The sequence below is a fragment of the Silurus aristotelis genome (assembly GCF_946808225.1).
Source record: "Silurus aristotelis genome assembly, chromosome: 3".
Taxonomy (NCBI): Eukaryota; Metazoa; Chordata; class Actinopteri; order Siluriformes; family Siluridae; genus Silurus; species Silurus aristotelis.
The window spans coordinates 21,705,665-21,727,153 of record NC_139576.1 but is presented as its reverse complement, the minus strand read 5'-3'; the positions used below and the strand labels follow the sequence as shown (position 1 = coordinate 21,727,153).

The 21,489-nt window shown below is 38.0% G+C and overlaps 1 protein-coding gene across 4 annotated transcripts in view; it reads right to left on the bottom strand.

The window, feature by feature from the left end:
* Positions 1-21,489, bottom strand: part of cers6 (ceramide synthase 6) — a 248,058-nt gene that overhangs the window by 10,207 nt on the left and 216,362 nt on the right. For all 4 annotated transcript variants that reach the window (XM_083538064.1, XM_083538065.1, XM_083538063.1 and 1 more), the window contains 5 exons: positions 21,133-21,238; positions 14,310-14,440; positions 8,731-8,788; positions 4,627-4,677; positions 3,559-3,651 (listed from right to left, as the gene is read on the bottom strand). In XM_083538064.1, coding sequence (XP_083394190.1) covers positions 3,559-3,651; positions 4,627-4,677; positions 8,731-8,788; positions 14,310-14,440; positions 21,133-21,238 — 439 coding nt within the window. The remainder of the gene's footprint in view (positions 1-3,558; positions 3,652-4,626; positions 4,678-8,730; positions 8,789-14,309; positions 14,441-21,132; positions 21,239-21,489) is intronic.

The following is a 21,489-nucleotide window of genomic DNA, read 5'->3' as shown; positions in this document are numbered from 1 at the left end:
TTTCAGAGGAGCAATAGAACGCTTTTTTTATTGCCTGTAACAATAAAAAGCTCTCTTTTTGAGGTAATTGTCAAGTTGAATCATTTACAGTCACAGCATTTGACAGAATTCAGTAGCATGTACATTTTTGTACTGTTAAAGAGTTATTTTGTAAGCTTTTATGCAAATACAGTAATGGTAGTGTCTTACAGACATGCTCATGTATACGAGTTACTGCATTAAAAAATAAAATTAAAACTTATGAGTGAGGAAAATGAGAGAGAGAGAAGGTTGGATGGTGTGGAGTTGGTGAAACAGGAAGTGTATAGGATTAGTAAGGAGGAAGTGAGAGCAGCGATTAAGAGGATGAAGAGTGGAAAGTCGGTTGGAACAGATGACATACCGATAGAAGCGTGGAGATGTTGAGGAGAGATGGCAGTGGAGTTTTTAGTCAGATTTTTTTTACAAGATTGTGGAAGGTGAGAGGATGCCTGAGGAATGGAGAAGAAGTGTACTGGTACCGATCTTTAAGAATAAGGGAGATGTGCAGACCTGCAGTAACTACAGAGAAGAGGTGACCATCTGTGAGCAACAGTATGGTTTCATGCTGAGGAAGAGCACCACAGATGCATTATTTGCTTTGAGAATGTTGATGGAGAAGTATAGAAAAGGTCAGAAGGAATTGCATTGCGTATTTGTGGATTTAGAGAAAGCGTACGACAGAGTGCCAAGAGAGGAGTTGTGGTATTGTATGAGGAAGTCAGGTGTGTCAGAAAAGTGTGTGAGGTGGTGCAGGACATGTATGAGGACAATGTGACAGCACTAGGAATGACAGACTGGTTCAAGGTGAAGGTTGGACTGCATCAAGGATCGGCCCTGAGCAATTTCCTGTTTGCAGTGATGGACAGGTTGACGGACGAGGTCAGACAGGAGTCTCCCTGGACTATGATGTTTGCAGATGATATTGTAATTTGTGGTGAGAGTAGAGAGCAGGTTGAGAAGAGTCTGGAGAGGTGAAGGTACGCACTGGAGTGAAGGGGAATGAAAGTCAGTAGGAGTAAGACAGAGTACATGTGTGTGAATGAGAGGGAGGGCAGTGGAGTGGTGCGGTTGCAGGGAGAAGAGGTGGAGAAGGTGGAGGAGTTCAGGTGATTTGTGATAGAAGAGTATCTGCAAGAGTGAAAGGAAAAGGTTACAGGACTTTGGTGAGACCTGCAATGTTGTATGGTTTAGAGACAGTGGCATTGAGTAAAAGACAGGAGGTGGAGCTGGAGGTAGCAGAGCTGAAGATATTGAGGATTTCGTTGGGAGTGACGAAGATGGACAAGATTAGAAATGAGTTTATTAGAGGGACAGCGCATGTAGGACGTTTTGGTGACAAGGTGAGGGAGGCGAGATTGAGATGGTTTGGACATGTGCAGAGGAGGGACATGGGGTATATCGGTAGGAGAATGCTGAAAATGGAGCCGCCGGGAAGGAGGAAAAGAGGAAAACCAAGGAGGAGGTTTATGGATGTGGTGAGAGAAGACATGCAGGTAGTTGGTGTGAAAGAGGCAGATGTAGAGCATAGGGGGTATGGAGACGGATGATCCAGTGTGGCGACCCCTAATAGGAGCAGCCAAAAGAAGAAGAAGAAGACAGCGTAGCTGAACAATGTACCATCCAGTGTGAAAAAAAGTGTTAAAAAGATTTTAATAAAAGGTTAAAAAAAGGTTTAAAAAATTATTTCTTCAGCAAGTGCACATTCACTGCATCCTCATCCAGAGATAACTGATTAAAACTTTTAGAACATATAAAGTGAAAAACAGATTTATGCCTGGTTAAAAATAAACCCTGTTTTTATGATGTACTTTTAGGTAACTAAAAGCCTGCCAACCCACAACAGACAATCATGTGGAACCAGTTCGAGCAGCTGGTACAACTGATATGCCAAGGATACAGAAATGTTACTGTAGTGTGCATCTATAGCATGTGTCATATACTCCTCTGCTGTGTGTGTGTTTTTTGATGATGAGTAAGCAATGTGGATAAATTTAAACCTGTCATAGAAATGGCCTGGTGAGAGAAAGAGACTTTGATAAATTGAGCTTTTTGATAAAAAGCCAGGATGCTAAAATCCAATATCTATTCCTCATTTGACAATAAAACCATGAGTGTTGTACAATGCATTATATTCCAAGGTATAATCAATGACATAAGGATCATACACCTGACTATCACACAAAGAATTGGCCTGCTGATTTCTCTTCATTGTTACCCAGAGGGTCAAACATATTCTAAAATGATAACAGAGGATCTTGATATGAAAGAAAATTAGTATCCTGCATAGAATCCTGCAATTTTAACTCCAATAAACACCCTTGGTTTGAACTGGGATGCAATAGAGCTACATGCCTCGCTTTCTCACCTGGCCTAATTTCTTCTCGTAGTAATGTACCAAAATGTAGTGAAAAGTCTTCCCAGTAGAGCAGAGGCTGTGAAAAAGTAAACTAATTCTATATGCTCTTTTACTTGGGAAAGGCTTAACAACCATATATGGGTGTCCATATATTTTTGCCCATATATTGTATATAAAGGTAAAAAACAGAAGAACACAAAGGACACTGAATTCATGATTTCGACTGTTATGAACTGTTGAGGTCAGCCAGGGTACCGTCCAAATACCAAACATAATAAGCAGACTTAGCGATATGTTTATTTTCAACCTAAAAAGGAACAAAAATGAATAAATGCTGTATTTTTTTTCTTCCACATTCATTACCAGTAGCTATAAATACATGCACCTTCTCAGTCAAGGCTGATCCTGTGTAATGGATGCGTCAGTAACACTGGCAGAATAGATCAAAAGACAGATCCGATGAAAACTAAACCGTGAGGTGACAGTCTGAATGAAAAGAAACCAACGCCAGCCTAATAAACCGAATCCAAAATAATCTGCATTATGGCATTCGATAACAAATAATCTGATGTGGATCAGAAAAAAAGAACACGAGACATGACAGTTACACAGAATTTCACCATCTTATTATAACCACAGCAATCTAGGTTCTAAACCCCCCCCTCCTCCCCATGCGAATAATTACTTACAGGATGACTGAAATCCATGCAGTCTGTCAAACCTGTAAGCGTAATCGTTTCGTAATCAACCCAAGAGAAAATGTAGCAATTGTTTATTACAGAAGTGCTAAAAAGAGAACAATGTATGTCCTCGTTAATAAAGTTTTTGTTCCGATGGCTTTAGCATGAAGCCACGAATCAGTGGTGGAGAGGAAGTGAACAGACGACCAGACAAACGTTCAAAACTACTGATACTGTCAGTGGAGAGGAAGTGAACAGTGAAGACGAAATTATGAAATACTGATGTCATTCAGATAGTTCCACCAGAAATAAACAAAAAAATAAATAAAATGGTGTTGGATTTTACCTTAGCCTCTTTAATCATTTACGTCATATTATTTACTAACTCCAGTGAATTGTTCCATAATTACAGTGAAGCTCAGAATAAAATGTAGCTGTGGCACTTGAGAGAGTGTAAGGCAGGGGATTTACAGGAGGGGAAGAGAAGATCCAACTTCATACCTTCCTCCTGATGTCTGTGAACTGGGAGAAGAGCAGAGACAAGTAGAAGGACAGCTCCAAAATGTAGTAATAGTGCAGGTCCACTGTTAGCGCCTGTGCAAATAAAATCATTTTATGACTTACATTTTTTTATTATTGTACATGATAAACAAATAAGAACATAAGCAATGTGGGCATTTGTGGGTTAAGAAACAAACAGCCTTCAGGGTTAAAATGATCTCCATCTGCTCACTTAACCATTGAAGTACCAGTGTAACTAATGCTAATCAAGCAACAAGAGAAACCAAACCCCAAATGACTCAAATGCTAATACTGTTTATACCACAGTTGTGCTGAACTCGAGTCTGAATCATTTTCTCTAACAGTAGGTCAAAATTTTGTTCAGGCTGTAAGGCAAATTAGAGGTTTCCATTAAATGTGTGTGTTCTAATACATTACGGTTTCTATAGCAACAACTTGGCCATGTACATGTAAAGCAGATGCTACACATAAACCGATATAAAATGTATGAAACTTCTATGAAGGAAATTTTTGTATATTTTTTTAGAAGAATTTTCCAGCCTTTTGTACATTTTCTGAACATCTTAATTAATGTATGTGTACCATAATAACTTCAGTAGAAAGGAACAAAACAGCTTGCATGGGAACGACTGTTATAATGTATGTAAAGCTACAGCTGTTATAAGATCTAATGTGTGTATCATTGATGCTCCTCGTTATTAAATGCAACTGGTATCGGACCAAAAAAAAAAAAAGTACAGCATCAAAATTGTAGTCCGGCAAATTGCATTAGTATTATAAGAAATAAAAAACAATTCTAGATGCGCGCCACAGGAAAAACACGACACGCCGTCGTACGACTGTGTCAATTCTTATTTTCCTAAAACACCACCTCGTGGCATGTCTAATTCCTTGTTTAAAGCAACTGAATAAAACACATGGTGTTTATTCAAAACGACGCTTTCCACACTGTGGCCTAAGCGCCACAAGAACCACGCTGTATTGCGATGTTACGACAATCTAAGGGTAAAATTCAAACACATGTAAAAAGAATTCAGTCATGAATACCTGATATGGGTAGTTGTACCAGCATTCTCTAGTGTTCCACAACCAGGGGGTCTAGAAACAAATGCACAGGATAACATATAAACATAATACATAAAACATTAAAGCATTTGCATACAATCGTAATATAAATAGAATCAGACCCTCAATAGGAAACCCTAGCGACTGTGTGACATAAATGCGCAGATATATTAGTAATGTATCCTTGACGCAGATCTTTACTGACACACAGGCTTATGTACTGACATAAGCGGGACAAATACTAAACAGAAAAATATTAACTACTGGTTTATTGTGTAGGTTTATGACCCTAAAGTGTGCGACTGCGACTTGCTTCTCAGGTACGTAATTGTACGTAATTTAAGCAAAAAACCTGTTTAGCGAAAACCTGGAGACTAAACATTTATAGTAGCACTAATAATTACATTCTACGCGACGAACATAGGCATCGCAATAGTGAGAGCACAGAAGCCTGCAATATGCAAATAAGCCTCTACAAACCACATTTTTTTTGTCGGGTCGTGCAAATATCTTGACTGATCACAGAGCCTCCAGATATTTGTTATTGCGCCTATGTTTCTCCCTGCTAGGTTGTAGCATTAAAATGATGCAAAAAAAAAGGCAATCATTTATACGCACTGCCAATAATCAGGAGATTGCACTGCAAACCACAATCCTAATGTGATCAACAATATGCTATTTTGGTCAATATTTTTGCAGCCTGGTGCCTTCCAGAAGCATCTTGTAGCCTGTACGTCCCGCTGTGATGAAGCTCTATGGGCCGGCTGCTGACTGCTGAGCTACACACACTCCCTAACGTGCTGTTGAGTGAATGTCTGTTCTATTTCACCTCAGTGCTACTATTAATAACTCCCAAGGAAGAGACGCTGGCCAGCTAATGTGAAAAACTTCATTGCACCTAGCTATTAATCATGGCAGAAGTAAAAAAAAAAAAAAAAAAAAAATTCTTGCAGATACTTATCAGTTATAGAACTCGGAGGACCACAGGGCATCTGGTTAGTGCCAGAATATTCAATTACGCAAAACGCCGTTCCATTTTCATGCTTAATTTTTAGCTCACCTATCAATAATCATGGCCTTATTAACATACATTTCAAGTATTATAAATTCTTATTCAAGCCATTGTGTGTAAAAGTCAGTTCAAGCTGCACAATGACACTGAGCAGCTGGGAATGTTCAATGTTATATATTTCACTTACAGAAAAAAAAAAAAGTCCCTGCATTATAGATACAGTGTTGAATAATGCATAGTAGCTTTCAGAAAGCAAGTCTAGTTGGAAAGGGTTTATGACAGCTGTTTCACTGCTTGGTCCAAAGTCGAATGAAAATCTCCAACTGCTCTCTCATTGCTTTTTATGTTTGAATCAATTTCTTCTGCCTGAGATTTCACAGCTTTTAGACAAGACTAAAAACGATGTAATTAGAACCTAATCAGTTAATTAAGAGACTCACTCTACATCAGTATCTGACTTTCCTTGACTTTTTACTTTACTTTATCTTATAGGCAGGTGTGTACAAAATATTGTCTACATAGTGTAACTTATTTACACTTACAGTATTACTATACACTGAACATTGGTCCCTTGAATGATCAAATTATTACTAATTATTTGAATATGTGAATATTGAATATAAAAATATTCACTTCATATACAGTAACAAACTAAGCAGACCTTTGTACTAGATGAAACTGTGGGTACACACACTAGGTATAGGCCAAAAAAAGTGAAGAACTGTTTTGAAGATCCCATTTCAAGACCATGGGTAAGCCCCCTGGTGAAAGTCCCTGGTGGTCTGGTGGTTAGGATGCGGCGCTCTCACCGCTGTGGCCCGGGGTTCGAGCCCTGGTCAGGGAACCAACCCCAGCCACTCTTAGTGCCGGTCCCAAGCCCGGATAAATGGGAAGGGTTGTGTTAGGGAGGGCATCCAGCATAAAAACGTGCCAAATCAAAACATGCGGATGATCTGCTGTGGCGATCCCTAATGGAAGAAGCCGAAATAAATTTTTTTTATTCCAAGACCATTGGTGTTAATAATGAATTAATCTCCTTTGTTCTCCTCTTCTGGTAAAGCTATCCAGTAGATTTGTGTTTATTTAGCCATAGGAGCATTAGTAAGGTCAACTACTGATATTAAGCAAAGAAACCTAGCACACAGATGCTGTTCCAGTTCCATTCCAAAAATAGTGGGGTCATGGATCTTTGGAGGCTCATTTTCTTCCACATCAGCCTTTGCCATCCATGACTTTATTTGCACATATACACATTCTTTTCATAAGGTTTTAATTAAGAGCGGGTTGTAGTATGACAGCATACAGGCATTCCAGAGAATTGTGTGCTTCGAACTTCGTGGTGGAGGTTTGGAGTAGACTCATGTATGGGTGTGGTGGTAAGGTGTCCAAAAACTTTTGTTCATGTAGTGTATTATGATCCAAATATGGCCAATGTGCATTGAGTGCAGAGGAATTATAGCTGGCTCTTAATCTCCCCATAATAACATAATTCATATCACAGCACTGTGGGTCTAATCTCCAATCTGACCAAATGGAACCTGGACACTCTCTGTAACAAAAGCTTTTACAATAGAGCCGCTTGTAATGCAAACAACAGGTTTATATTAATCCTTCTAATGTGTTACTGTCCCTAAGAAATAAACAAGAACTTGTACAATATAATTGGGAGGCACAAAAAAGATACAAATCCTAAATATGGTGGTGCTTTGAGATATTTTTGGTAACATTAATAAAAAAGACTCTAGAGTTTCAAACCTTTGTAACATGGAGAAAAGTTTTTCTCCGATAACATGACAAGATCTCTTTCTTTCTTTCTTTCTTTCTTTCTTTCTTTCTTTCTTTCTTTCTTTCTTTCTTTCTTTCTTTCTTTCTTTCTTTCTTTCTTTCTTTCTTTCTTTCTTTCTTTCTTTCTTTCTTTCTTTCTTTCTTTCTTTCTTTCTTTCTTTCTTTCTTTCTTTCTTTCTTTCTTTCGGCTTCTCCCAGTAGGGGTCACCACAGCGGATCATCCGCATGTTTGATTTGGCACATGTTTTTACGCTGGATGCTCTTCCTAACGCAACCCTCCCCATTTATCCGGGCTTGGGACCGGCTTGTGCAACCCTAATGGCCGGGGTTGGTTCCCTGACCAGGGATCGAACCCGGGCCGCCGCGGTGAGAGCGCCGCATCCTAACCACTAGACCACCAGGGAACCTTCTCTCTTTCTCTCTCTAATAAACAAAAAAAAATACATACACACACACACACACACACACACAAACACACACACACACTAAATATATATACATACATACATACATATATATATATATATATATATATATATATATATATATATATATATATGAGAGAGAGAGAGAGAGAGAGAGAGAGAGAGAGAGAGAGAGAGAGAGAGAGAACCATTCAGTATAAATCTATTAAATAAATATTTAATTATTATAGGATAAAATTAAAGAAAATGCTCCAGCATGCAGTACACTGTGATCAGAAAGCTTCAGAGTACAACTTGGTTTTGCATTGAACTTCACTGATTCATTTGGTGTTTAATTACATATTTGTTTGTTTACGCATATGATTAGAGGCAAAAACTCTACATGGCACCTGCAAGAGACCATGAAACAGGGCAATGGAGACAAAGCACATCTGTTCACAATTCAAGTGAACTACAGTTGTTTATCCTTAAGTCGAACACCAGTGCCAAAAATCTGGCGTAGAAATGCTATTTGACCGTAAAAGGAATGACTTTAAGAATGCCTTTAGGTACGTAGTCTACATGCACACACGTATTCTTTAGATTTATTCTAAGCTGTTGCATTTTTTTTTGCTTTTGTGCTGGATTGCTATTTTTAGCTAGTAGAATGGTCACCTGTAGTTTTTAAATTATGTGATAATTGCATTTTTGTTGCTCATTATTAAAACATTCCCAGAAAGCAGAGGCATGGAAAGAATCCCAGACCACATCATACACACTGACTCTCTGCATGTTTGACATATGTGTGGGTCCGATTAGACTCACAGCTGTACACATGAACAGGAAACATTTTTCAATTCTTTTTGATCTTACTAGCTCTCTTACCTTTTTGAGATACCGCACCCCATAGGTAAATATGTACAGGTAAAACGTGAACCTCCACCTGTAAAAGACAGACCACAATAAGGATTAATAATAAGCGAAAATGCCTGAATTATCAGTGTGATTGATTTTTTATATTTATTTTGCCAGATTGCACAACTTCACCCCAGAAGAGGCAAGAAACACCTTCTGTTTTGGGATAGGAATGTGGAACACACAAAAAACCCTGCAGAATATATTCAGCACTAGGTGACTGACTAATCTTTACTCTAATCTTTCCTAAAGTGTAAAATGACAGGAAGGGGGTGTGTGACTTCTGCACATTCTGTAACGTTCCCCTTTGGCTCCTCTTTAATCCACATAGAGCTCAGACTGGACAGCTTTTTTCCCTGTGATCAGTCATATCTCTGACTACACTCTTTCCAGAACAGACGTCAAAGCTCCAAAATCAAAGCCCATCAGCCCTGCAGCCAATCAGGCCCACTAAATAGAAGTGCTCCCTGAAGCTAAATTATGCTCGGTAATCATCTGCTGCGGTTTTTAACATGATGCACAGAATTCATTGGGCCTGTGATGTTAGTGATAAGCTGACCCCATGTTTTTCCCTGAACATAACAGGAGGGAATTTCTTTCAATGCAGTCTCTCTCTTACTCTGTCTCTCTCTCTCTCACACACACACACACACACACACACGCACACATAATATATAATATAGAACAATAAGTAACAGCAGTAAGGTTATACACTCAACAGGTTTAGGAAACTGTATAAACATAAACAGAAATAATTGAACTGCTTCTTAGATATAGCAAAGATTGGCAATAATTATATATTTCTTTGTGAAAAATTATGCCAGGGACTGGAAAAAGTTAATATGTTAAAGTGATGCATATGCAAAAAAAAAAAAAAAAAAAAAAAAAAAAAAAATAATATATATATATATATATATATATATATATATATATATATATATATATATATATATATATATATATATATATATATATATATATGTTTTAGACCCTTACATTTTTTTGGTGTTTACATTTTTTTTTATAAATGAAAAATTATCAATATAAAAAACAACAACAATATAAACAATTTATGTACTATAAACCATTGAACAGGAGTTGATATGATCATTTTGTTCTATCGATCAACCAATCACAGTACCTTTATAAATCATAGAAAACAGAAGTAATAAAAATGAGCTGTTGTATGCATGTAACGCTTTACCATCTTTAGGCTACATGTGAATGCAAATGAGGATGACCTTGGAACACAATGCTACTATATGTACAAATAAGGTAAAGGAGCAAATTTTTCTGTCTTCGTAAAAACGGTAATAAAGTGAATCAATAAGACTCGTACCCGGCAGTTAGAAAATGGTTGGGGTACTCTGCAATTACCTCAAGGTCTAAGATCCAGAAAAAGACTTCCAAGCACAAATACAGTCTTTTCCTTAAATCAGCATGCTTTGGCATATAGGATACCTTCGGATTTTAACTCTCTGATTCAAGCTGGACCGTGTGTGACGCGACAGAAACAGAAAAAAAACCCAAAAAACTAAAAACTAAAACAAAAAAGAAACAAGAATATAGCCCTGAATCTAATTTACAGATTCGGGCCAAGCTAGAGGACGTCCTGTCCCCTGCTGAGGCACTGCAAGAGCTCACATGGTGTTACTGCATGACTGCTGCTGTCGCACAGAAATCTCACATTCTTTATTTAAGATGCTATCTGTGCTCTACTACATCATACGGTGTCCCAGTACATCACAGGTTAAGCCATTTTAGCAATGAAGATTCAATAGTGAGAAAGGCCACGTGTGATGGGTTTTCAGTTCGGTCTGGTCTTATCAAGAAAAAGAAAGAAAGAAAAAAAAAAATCTATCGTGGCATTTTGACATGAAAAGGGCAGTTAAAATGTTCAAACGCTTTTGTTTGAAGCTCGATCTTGAGTAATTGTAAAAACAAATGAGCATTTACTTAATGATAGGTCAAGGCAGTTGCTTGGCAACAGGTTAGTCAAACAGTATGAGGTAGACAGAGAGTGAGAGTGAGGAAGAGAACGTGTGTGTGTGTGTGTGTGTGTGTGTGTGTGTATGTGTGTGTGTGTTTTTTTCCAATCAGGGCTATTAATATTTGATTATTGGTTACGAAGCCAAAACACTCTGTGCTCAATACTTAACTAGAAGTAAAATAAACCGCAACACGTCTACATGGATGTACATACGTAAACACCTCTGCTAGTCTCACTGGCACATATTTGAATGGAAAAGGCAAATATGAGTGGAAATATGATTTATGGCTGTTTTGCTCCACTCTTAAACGCTCTGTCGAAAAAATATCTGACGCTGACCACACACACTGTGGATTGCTAAAGTCATATGGTGTTTCTATGACGACTTCGATTATTCCTTGTGCTCTGTAGGCGTCGAGAAATTCAATCTCGCTTCAGCATTCACTCTGTCGTACAAGACCAGAAGGTGTTGGAATCGCAGTGAGCGGGAAACAGGGCAAATCTTAAGTGTAGATATACTCTGAGCTGCAAGTTTTTTTAGGTGCCACTGCCTGATATCTGTTTTCATTTGTCATTATTTTCAAGTGAACAATCACATTCCTGTTATCACCTCTAAGTGAAAGTAAAACGCATCGTACCTGCACCAACCTCTTCCTTTTTCATCTCTCTAAGTGGTAGCTTAGTGGTTCTGGTTTACTGATCTGAACATCAGGAGTTCAAGCCCCAGTAACACCAAGCTGCCTCTCGAGGGGCCCTGTATCATGGCTGACTATGTGTACTGACCCCAGCTTCCTGACATTACTGAGATATTCGAAGAAAGAATTTCACTGTGCTGTAAAAAAAAAAAAAAAAGCCCCTTCAAATTACTCATATGAGAAAAAAAATACAAATGAAACTGAAATGAAGCGTATGACTTTCAGAAAACTGAGGCCTCCTACGCTAAAGACTTTCTCATGTTTGGTAACGTACAGCTGTACCACTGACTATTACAAAGCATTGATATTGGAGACTTTCTTCCGAAGGTTGCAAAATAAACATATCCCTACAAAATGCTATCATTTCATAACAACATCATTCATAATTTTTTCCCCCCATTTATATCTGCTATACAAGTCCCTGTATACGCTTTTAGTACAGAAATGATAACATTACAGTAAGTGCATTCATATAAAGTTTGGAGTTGGAACTACTTCTGTGCTGTTATATATAATATACCTTTTCAGACCCACCAGAATGAGAATATTCAACTCCACTGGGCTATACACACCATTTATCTGAATCAAAACTGACAGCACCTGGACATTAAGTGTACCTAATAAACCTGGTGTATTTTTAACACCCCATTTTTTTTTACATACTGTTACATAATATGTGAATAATGGAAGCAGTGAAAGTGTATGTAAGTGCAGCAATTTAGAACAACTGAAGACTCAAATGCTCACACGAACTTCATTTCCTGGTATAATTTTAAATTGCAATTTTCCTAAATTATGTTCAAAAGCAACTCTGTTTTCCACACAATTGAAAAACTGTTTTATGCATTTTAAAAATTCTCTCTTAATTTGACATTATTTATTAGAAAGAGGCAGAACGGAGGCGGGTCTGTGCCGAATGTGTCTCTGAGTGCTACAGACCGAGAGATGTTCTCAGAAACAGAGAATGTTCCCTAATCAACTGTCTCTGGCCTCAGTGGCCATCACTTTGCTTCGGTTAGTTGTTAAAAAAAAAAAAGGAAATGCAACGGAAAGCAATTTCACAACTTACCACACAAAACATCCTGCAGAAAGAAATAATTGCATGGAAATGATGTCTGAGCCTGATGCGAAAACAGTTTTCACCACAGCCATACAGGCTGTTTGAGAACTATGGGAAAGTCAGCCCCAAGAGTACTTTTCTACAGTAGGCAGTAACACTTCTGTAATTTCAACAGGATCTGTAAAGATCGCCACTATTTCGGTTGCAAAAAAAAAAAAATCAGTATATAGTTGGAAACGTCCTTAATATGTTACTTATCCTTATATTTTTGTTATTTTGCCCAGCCTTCAAAAGCATGGCTCTGAGAGTAGTGTTAGCTCTAATTCATATCACAGGTTTACATTCATTCACATATATATTTCAGTTACAGCTAATACACACAATCTAATATAAAGATTCATGTACAAATTTAAACTCAAAAGTTAAGGCTCAGTTACCCGTTAATGATGAGACGGTTGAGGTTTTAAGCCAAAGTACTGCATCTATTTTTAACCTTGAGCAAGGTCTTTAACCATTTCTACTCCAGCGGCACTGCATCATGGCTACCCCTCGCATTGACCACTAATTCCTAACAAGCTAGGGTATGCAAAGAAAAAGAATTTCACTTTGCTGAAAAGATATTTCTATCCAATAATTACGGACGGAGTCTCCAGAGAACTGCACATTTTGGTTGAAAAAATAATAAGCTGCATTTTTTTTTTCTTAACTTCAATACAGCTGCTATAACATAAGTAATAACGGGAACTAAAATGTTTCCTGAATATGCCACTAAATTAAACAAAACTACAAGTTAGAGGGGTCTTAAAAAGCCTGTGAAGGAAACTTGATTGTGGGCTGTGGGCCAAAAGTAAATGCTGCATAATGCTGCGTAAATCTCTTTTATTCTCAGCGCCATACTTTGAGAAAGCTGAAGAATTGTTTGGTTTCGTAACAATGACAAAAACTACATTATTTCAAAACAGCAGACAATTTCCTCTTGTCTTAGCTTCCACTGTTTCCATAATAAGCTGTTCCTTAAATGTCACGAAACATTCGATATCTGCACCTTCAATTACACATTTACAATAAAAGTCAAATTCATTTATATTTTTTACATTTGATTTCAATTTACATTTATGCAGCTTAAAAATAAAAATAAAATATGTTATATTAGAAATGAAGATCTGTGGCAATGGTATTTTTGCCTGTTCTTTACAGGTCTCATATTTATTTAATGGTGGGCCAAGTTGAAGGTCTTCATAGGCTCTAGTTTGGGCATCTTTGCTATAAGTGGATAAAAAGTACATGTTTTTAAATGAATGAATAAAAAATTATTACAATCACTATTATTTTCAATGTAAGAGGAATAAAAACCAACTTCAGGTTTTCTATAGCGTTACATTCCCAAATGTTTTATTCTTTACACAGTGTATATTCATTGAGAAGAACAATATAGATGTGACAGAGAAGGAGAAGACAAAGAATTGCATTCTGCAACTTAAGAGATATCATGAGAACATACACAATGTCCCACTGCTTCATTTCTGTAAAGGCAAAGCCTGACCATCGGAGTGTAAACACTTCCCTGTTTTTCTAGCACTCATAGAGAGAGTTAAACAAGCAGCTGTGAGGTTTAATACACTTTTCTCTTTTCCTACTGAGCCAAGCACAGTGAGTACAGTTTGTCTTAACAAAAAATACATAGAAAATCTTTTGGATTATAGCAAATCTGCTACAGTTTGGAAAAAAAAAACCATGCTGATAGTGACTCAGCTGGCCACATTTCTATTTAAACAGGCCCAAAAAAAGCTATGACGAGTCTTACATGCTTTCGCAGAAGCGGGTCAGAGTGCTCGGTTTCTCTTGATTACGTCTCTGTCGAAACCAGCGCTGGATTGTCCTCACGTCCCAGTCCAGCTGCTTTGACAAGCCCTCTAACCTCTTCTCATCAGGATGCTGAGAGACAAAACAATACACGTCAGAGACTAAGCAGCACTGGTGTATGAGTACTCAGAACTAGGAAGAAAACGATTCTTCTAGTTACTTTAGTAATTCAAAAATAAAAAATCTTTGAGGCAAATTATTAAGACTTCAATAATTAAAAAAATCATAGAATCTTTCTCTGAGTCCTCTGACGTACCACCCGCTCAGGACAAGTAAACACAGAAGATGCTACAGAATGAAAATAAATGGAGGAATGGGGAGAAAATCGCATGAACAAGACAGATGAAGCAGAGGAGCCTCGTTCATACACCAACACTTCAATTTCAGCAATAAAATGTCAATTTTTATAAAAGGGAAACAAACCACTTGGTCGTTTTAAGTGATCCATCTTATTTTCTCTTGTATATTTAGTATTTCTCTTTAATAAAGAAAAGTACTTCTTATTCGATACTCGAGTAATCGATGGAATAATCGGTAGAATACTCGATTACTAAAATATTCTACAGCTGCAGCCCTACTCAGAACAATGTTTGTGCTTGGTATTACTTTCGGTAGGCTGGGTTTAGTTTGGATTACACTTCATAATCTGACAATAACCTGTTAACAATCCCACACACACACACACACACACACACACACACACACACACACACACACACACACACAATAAATTTAATACCTAAACCTCTAATCGAAACGTGTTAAAATTGTCTACTTGAGTTTATTCTACAGGCAAAAAAATATCATCACTTATAGAAGTCATATCATCAGAGTGTTTAAAAAGGTTCACAGCAGAGTATGCAGTAAGCACCTGAGTCACTGACAGACCCATTTTTGGCTAAATTTCCCATGCTGACATGTCTATGTGTTCATTAGCGTGATAGCTGGTGGCTAATGCTGGTCTTGTATTCCCTGTACTGGTGTGTACCTTCGAAACAGGATTGTTCTGAGGAGTTTACTGGAACCAAGCATTTGATTTTGACACTTCACTAAAACCTAAATATATAAGACTGGAAACAATATTAATTCTAACTTTGCTTTTTATCAGAAATAAGGTTTTGTGTGGCCAAATGACACTGGAAATGACTTGATTTTACAAGATTGATTGCTTCAAAAAATCTTTGAATTAAATTCTTATTTTCCACAATTTAATATTTACTGAGGACCTTCATTTAATAAAACTGACTGACACACTGTTCTATAAGCTTGATGGAGGTTTTATTCAAAAAATGTGGCCATTATTTTGCAGGTAGCCCCACTTTGCAGCTACAACAGCCTCCACTTCTCTGGGAAGGCTTTCAACAAGATCTATCTGTGGGAATTTGTGCCCAAAAGACAAAAGAGCTTTTATGAGATCTGCCGATAACGCTGAATGGGAAGGGCTGCATCGCAATCAATTTTTCAATCCATCCTGAAGGTATTGAATGGGTTGAGTTCAGGGCTTTGTGCAGGTCAGAGTTTCTCCACACCAATCTCATCTTGCACTAATGTTGCTCTAAACTAGCATTTTGAAACTCTGTCATGAGTGATTGAACAGAGGATAGGTGTGCTTTTTATGTCCCACTCATAGTACTTATATTGAAGTCACGTTTTCTTGTACCCTTTTCACTGTCCATTACAGTACATGTAGACATCTAGACTACTATTACCCCCATTCATATATTCAATTACTGTCGCGAATAGCTAATCTGTTAGAATGAGCTGGCCTGAGGCTGTTCTACATTTTGTCTGCGCCTTTAGTGACGAGCTGTCTGATCATCTGAACTCCGCTAATGCCGGCCGCTAAAGTCTCTGCTCATTAAGCTGAACATTTGTCAAGAAACCTTTTTTCCACTGGTGTGCCAAAAATAGTGCTAGCACATCAGAAGGAGCAAGCACTGATAAACCTTGGCATGTCACACTCACCTGAATCTACCTTTAATCTGGTTCGGTGGAAGGATGATACTCACTACTGAGTGCTGATCAAATGTATTAAATGTTTATTAAATCATAAGCTTTAAGCTTTTTTTTAAATAAAATTCATGTGTTTCTTCCTCTATCATCATTGAAGACTGTGTATTGAGTGCAGCCAAAATAGGGCATAAAATACCTAACATTACCCTGGCCTCGATTTCCAGACACAACAGACACCTAGAAATAGATGCTTGGCTGAGGTAGAGAGCTGCCCTGGAATCAGTTCACGTCATTCAGATACAAAATTATATATACATACAGTATGTCACTTTGAGTACCAAGTGAGTTCACCCCTTACATTTCAGCAACCATTTTAGTATATCTTCTCAAGGGACGATACTTAAAAAATTTAACTTGGATATATTTTAGAGTGCAGCTTGTACAGCAGTACAGATTTACTGTCCTCTAAAAATAACTCAACATACAGCCATTATTGACTGAATAACTCCTAACAAGAGTTTACCCTAAGTGAACATGTCACAACTCTGTCCAAAGTGTCAATATTTTGTGTGAACATCATTGTTATCTCGCACTGCCTTAACCCTCCTGGGCATGGAATGCATCACAGCTGTACATATTGTTGCTGGGCTCCTCTGCTGCATGCCGTTTCTCCACCTTCCGCTTGTGGATGCCCTACAGATGCTCAATAGGGTTCAAGTATGGAGACATACTTGGCCACTCCATCACCTTCAGCTTCCTCAGCAAGGCAGTTGTTATATTGATGGTGTGTTTGGGGTTGTATTATTACGGCCAGCTTTAGAAGACGCTTCCTTCTGGAATAGCGGCCATGCACTTGTTGTAGTATGCGGCGTATGGTCTGAGCACTGACAAGGTCCTTCTGCTTCTGCAACCTCTAACGCAGTGTGGGCAGGTGCCAAATCCTGCTGAAATCAGCATCTCCATAAAGCTGTTTAGCAGAGGGAAGCATGCTCTAAAACCTCCTGGTAGATGGCTGTGCTGACCTTGGACTTGCCTCTCCTCTCTTCTTCCAGACTCTTAGACCGTGAGACCTTCCAAATGAAATGCAAAATTTTTTTTCCTTTCATTTGAAAAAACGACTTTGGCCCACTGAGCAACAGTCCAGTCCTTTTTGCCTTTTGCCCAGGTAGGACACCTCTGACATTGTCTCTGGTTCAGAAGTGATTTGACACAAGGAATGCCTCAGTTGTAGCCCATGGATACGTCTGTGTGTGTGGTGGCTCTTAAAACACTGACTGAAGCTGCAGTCCACTCTTTGTGAATCTCCTCAAATTCTTGAATGGGCTTCATTCATCTTTTTCTACTACATTATTTCCTTCCTTTTAACTTTCTATTAATGTGGTTGGATACAGCACTCTGTGAACAGCAGCTTATTTAGCGATCACCTTGTGTCTTACCCTCCATGTGCAGGGTGTCAATGATCATCTTCTGAACAACTGTCAAGTCAGCAGTCTTCCCTCATAATTGAGTAGCCTGAACCAGACTGAGACACCATTTAAAGGCTCAGGAAACCTTTCCACTTCATGTAGAGTATAAACATTGGACCTCTTCGAATTTTTAAAGGCTCTCGCATGGAGAAGCTGGTTTTGAATCTATGATGATCTCAAATGTTGAGCTATTTGATTAGTTGCTTAGTAGCTCCTGGTTCCACAATATCAACTGACTGGATAAGACTATAGAAAGGACATTTTATATAATTACACACACTTCGGGACTTATGTTATTTCTTATTCTCTGGTGTTTTGTATTGTTTTTATGATTTATAATCACACCCTTGATATCACCCAAATAAGGATGGATTCCCCTTTTGTTTCCTCTCAAGGTTTCTTCCTCATTCGTCTAGGGAGTTTTTCCTTGCCACACTCACCCAAGACTGCTCATCAAGGATATATACACATCATTCACTTTAATTCTTAAGTTCTATAAAGCTGCTTTGATACAATGTCCATTGCGAAAAGCGCTATAGAAATAAACAAACTTGAATTCAATTAAAACAGTGCAAACAAACACTAAATCTAAAAGCAGCGAATAACAGTAGCAGTAAATGATCCCATTTTTTTTATCACTGTTGTGGTTTTCAGCGAATGATTATGCAGTTTTCATTCGTTTAAAGTGAAATTACTGAATTATAAAATGGTGATGTCGTCTGTATCTCTTATCAAATTTGTGTTAATGTGTGTGTGTGTGTGTGTGTGTGTCTAATACAAGCTTTCTTTCCTCAACTTCCAGCTCAATCACAGAATCAGACGATCATATTTCATTTTCGTACTTGTTTAGATTTAGTTATTGAATAATTCATTGTAGAGGGAGTTTATGTGGTTAATCTTTTGCTCAATGACTCACTGGCAGCAATGTTTTTTAAGATAACAAATGTAGAATGATGGGGGAGGGATGGATGGAAGATTAACAAACCCTAGGACATCTATCTTTTTCACTAGTCAAATAACTTTCTATTTACAGCACTAATGGGCATTTTTAACTAGTGTAAGTTTGAAGCAAACCCTGATAAAATGTTTTATAAAAAGGATAAAATCCATCTTGCAACAGTTTGATGATGAAACATTTTTTGAGACTTTTGAACATTAGAGTGGAGAATGAAAAAAGAAAGTAGTCAACAGAAAGAATTATGTCAACATGGGACTTTTTGAATAAGCCCCACACGCATTGCTTTCATATGAATGTCTTGTTTGTACTTAAACAGTGGGCCTCATTTATCAAGCAGAATATAAACAAATTTGTTCGAACATCATTTCGGCAGAAGCATTTACACAAGAAATGTAGCATTTATGAAAATCCAGTAAGCTTGGAAAATATTTGTGAAGGTTGTTTGGCAAGCTTCAAATCAAATTGTTTATTTATTTGTATAGTTATTGCTAATGTGTAAATGGATTACATTATCAAGTGTAAAAAGCTTGTTTACAGTATTCCAACTACACACGCAAATGAAAATAGTTTTGGAAACTCGATCAATTCATATTAAAAAATGACCAGAAATTAATCTATAAGAAATAAATATAAATAACCCTAAATAAAACCAAGCTTTCAATTATGACAAATAAAACAAAGGTACCTTTGCTCAATACTTTTGGCATCAATTACAGCCTCAAGTCTTTGTGAGTATGATGCTACAAGCTTGGCACAGCTATTTTTGGGCAGTTTCTCCCATTTTTCTTTGCAGAACTTCTTAAACTCCTTCAGGTTGGATGGGGAAAGTTGGTGCACAGCCATTTTTAGATCTCTCCAGAGATGTTTAATCGGGTTCAAGTCTGCGCTCTGGCTGAGCCACTCAAAGACATTCACAGAGTCATCCTGTAGCCACTCCTCTGTTATCTTGGCTATCGTGTGCTTAGGGTCGTTGTCCTGTTGGAAGATGTACGGTCTCCCTAGTCTGAGGTCCAGAGCCCTCTAAAGCAGGTTTTCATCAAGGATGTCTTTGTACATTGCTGCATTCATCTTTCCCTCAATCCTGACTAGTCTCCCAGTTCCTGCCACTGAAAACCATCCCCACAGCCTGATGCTGCCACCACCATGCTTTACTGTAGGGATGGTATTGGCCAGGTGATGAGCGTTGCCTGGTTTCCTCCAGACATGACGCTTGGCATTAAGGCCAAAAATTTGAAGAATTTTGTTTCTCGTGATCCGAGAGTCCTTCAGGTGCATTTTGGCAGACTCCAGGCGGGCTGTCATGTGCCTTTTACTAAAGAGTGGCTGCTGTCTGTCCACTCTACCATACACATCTGATTGGTGGAGTGCTTTTCTTCTGAAAGGTTCTCCCTCTTTCACAAACAAACACTGAAGCTCTTTCAGAGTGACCATTGGGTTCTTGGTCACCTCCCTGACTAGGGCCCTTCTCCCCCGATCGCTCAGTTTGGCCGGGCGGCCCACCCTAGGAAAAGTCCTAGTGGTTCCAAACTTCTTCCATTTATGGATGATGGAGGTCACTGTGCTCATTGGGACCTTAAATGCTGCAGAAGTTTTTCCGTACCCTTCCCCAGATCTGTTCCTCTGTACAGTCCTGTCTCGAAAGTCTACAGACAATTCCTTGGACTTCATGGCTTTTTTGTGCTCTGACATGATGAACTGTTAACTGTGGGACCTTTTATAGACAGGTGTGTGCCTTTCCAACGTCCAATCAACTAAATTTACCACAGGTGGACTAAATTTTTAGTGTCATGGCAAAGGCTGTGATTACTTAAGTACATGTGATTTTGTATTTTATTTTATACATTTGCAAAGATTAAAAAAAAAACTTCTTTCATGTTATCATTTATGGGATATTATTTTAAAAATTTTAAGAAACAAACTATGAATTTGATCCATTTTGGAATAAGGCTTAAACATAAAATGTGGAAAAAGTGAAGTTCTGTGGAAACTTTCCGGATGCACTGTATTGTCATCTTGATGTAGTCCTGTGTGTAGTTAGTTTTGTGTTGTCCAGTGTAAATTTATGTTGTTTTATGTAGCACCATGGCACAAGTGGAGGAACATCATTTCAAGGTGTACTCTATCCACTGTATATGATTGAAACGATAATAACAACCTGACTTGACAAACGCTTGCAAGTACCGAAAAACTGTCTCTTCAGAAATGTTTGTAAATCTACTGGGTATTATTACACACACAATTAATAAATGAGGCACAGTGGATTGTTCTATGATTCATAACAAATAACTACATCTGAACAAGGATGAATGAGAGACTCTGCCTCTGCAAAAAGGGGACCATGAAATGCAATTTCACACTGTTTATGGTGTAAGAAAAACTCCGCATACCATGGTGATAGCAGTGAAGACTTTCTCCAAAATGGCATTTGCTTGAGCCTTCCGTGGGCCGCTCGCTTGGATTTTCAGTCCCAGAGCGCATGGTCTTGCAATGAACCTGACAATAAAAAAGACAATATGGCTTAGTGGTAGTATTGTGTCTGGTGTAAAATTCTCTATTTAGAAACACCAGGGTTAGCCCTAACATTAAACTCAACATTACTGCACACTAACTCGGGTGAATTTAAAGGCCCCAACATCATCATCATTTTTCCATTCAAAATAAAGGAAAGTCTGGTTCTGCTTAAGTCTCACGAATACAATGGAAAAATGTTTCCTTATTGTAAACAGAAAAATACACAACCAAGT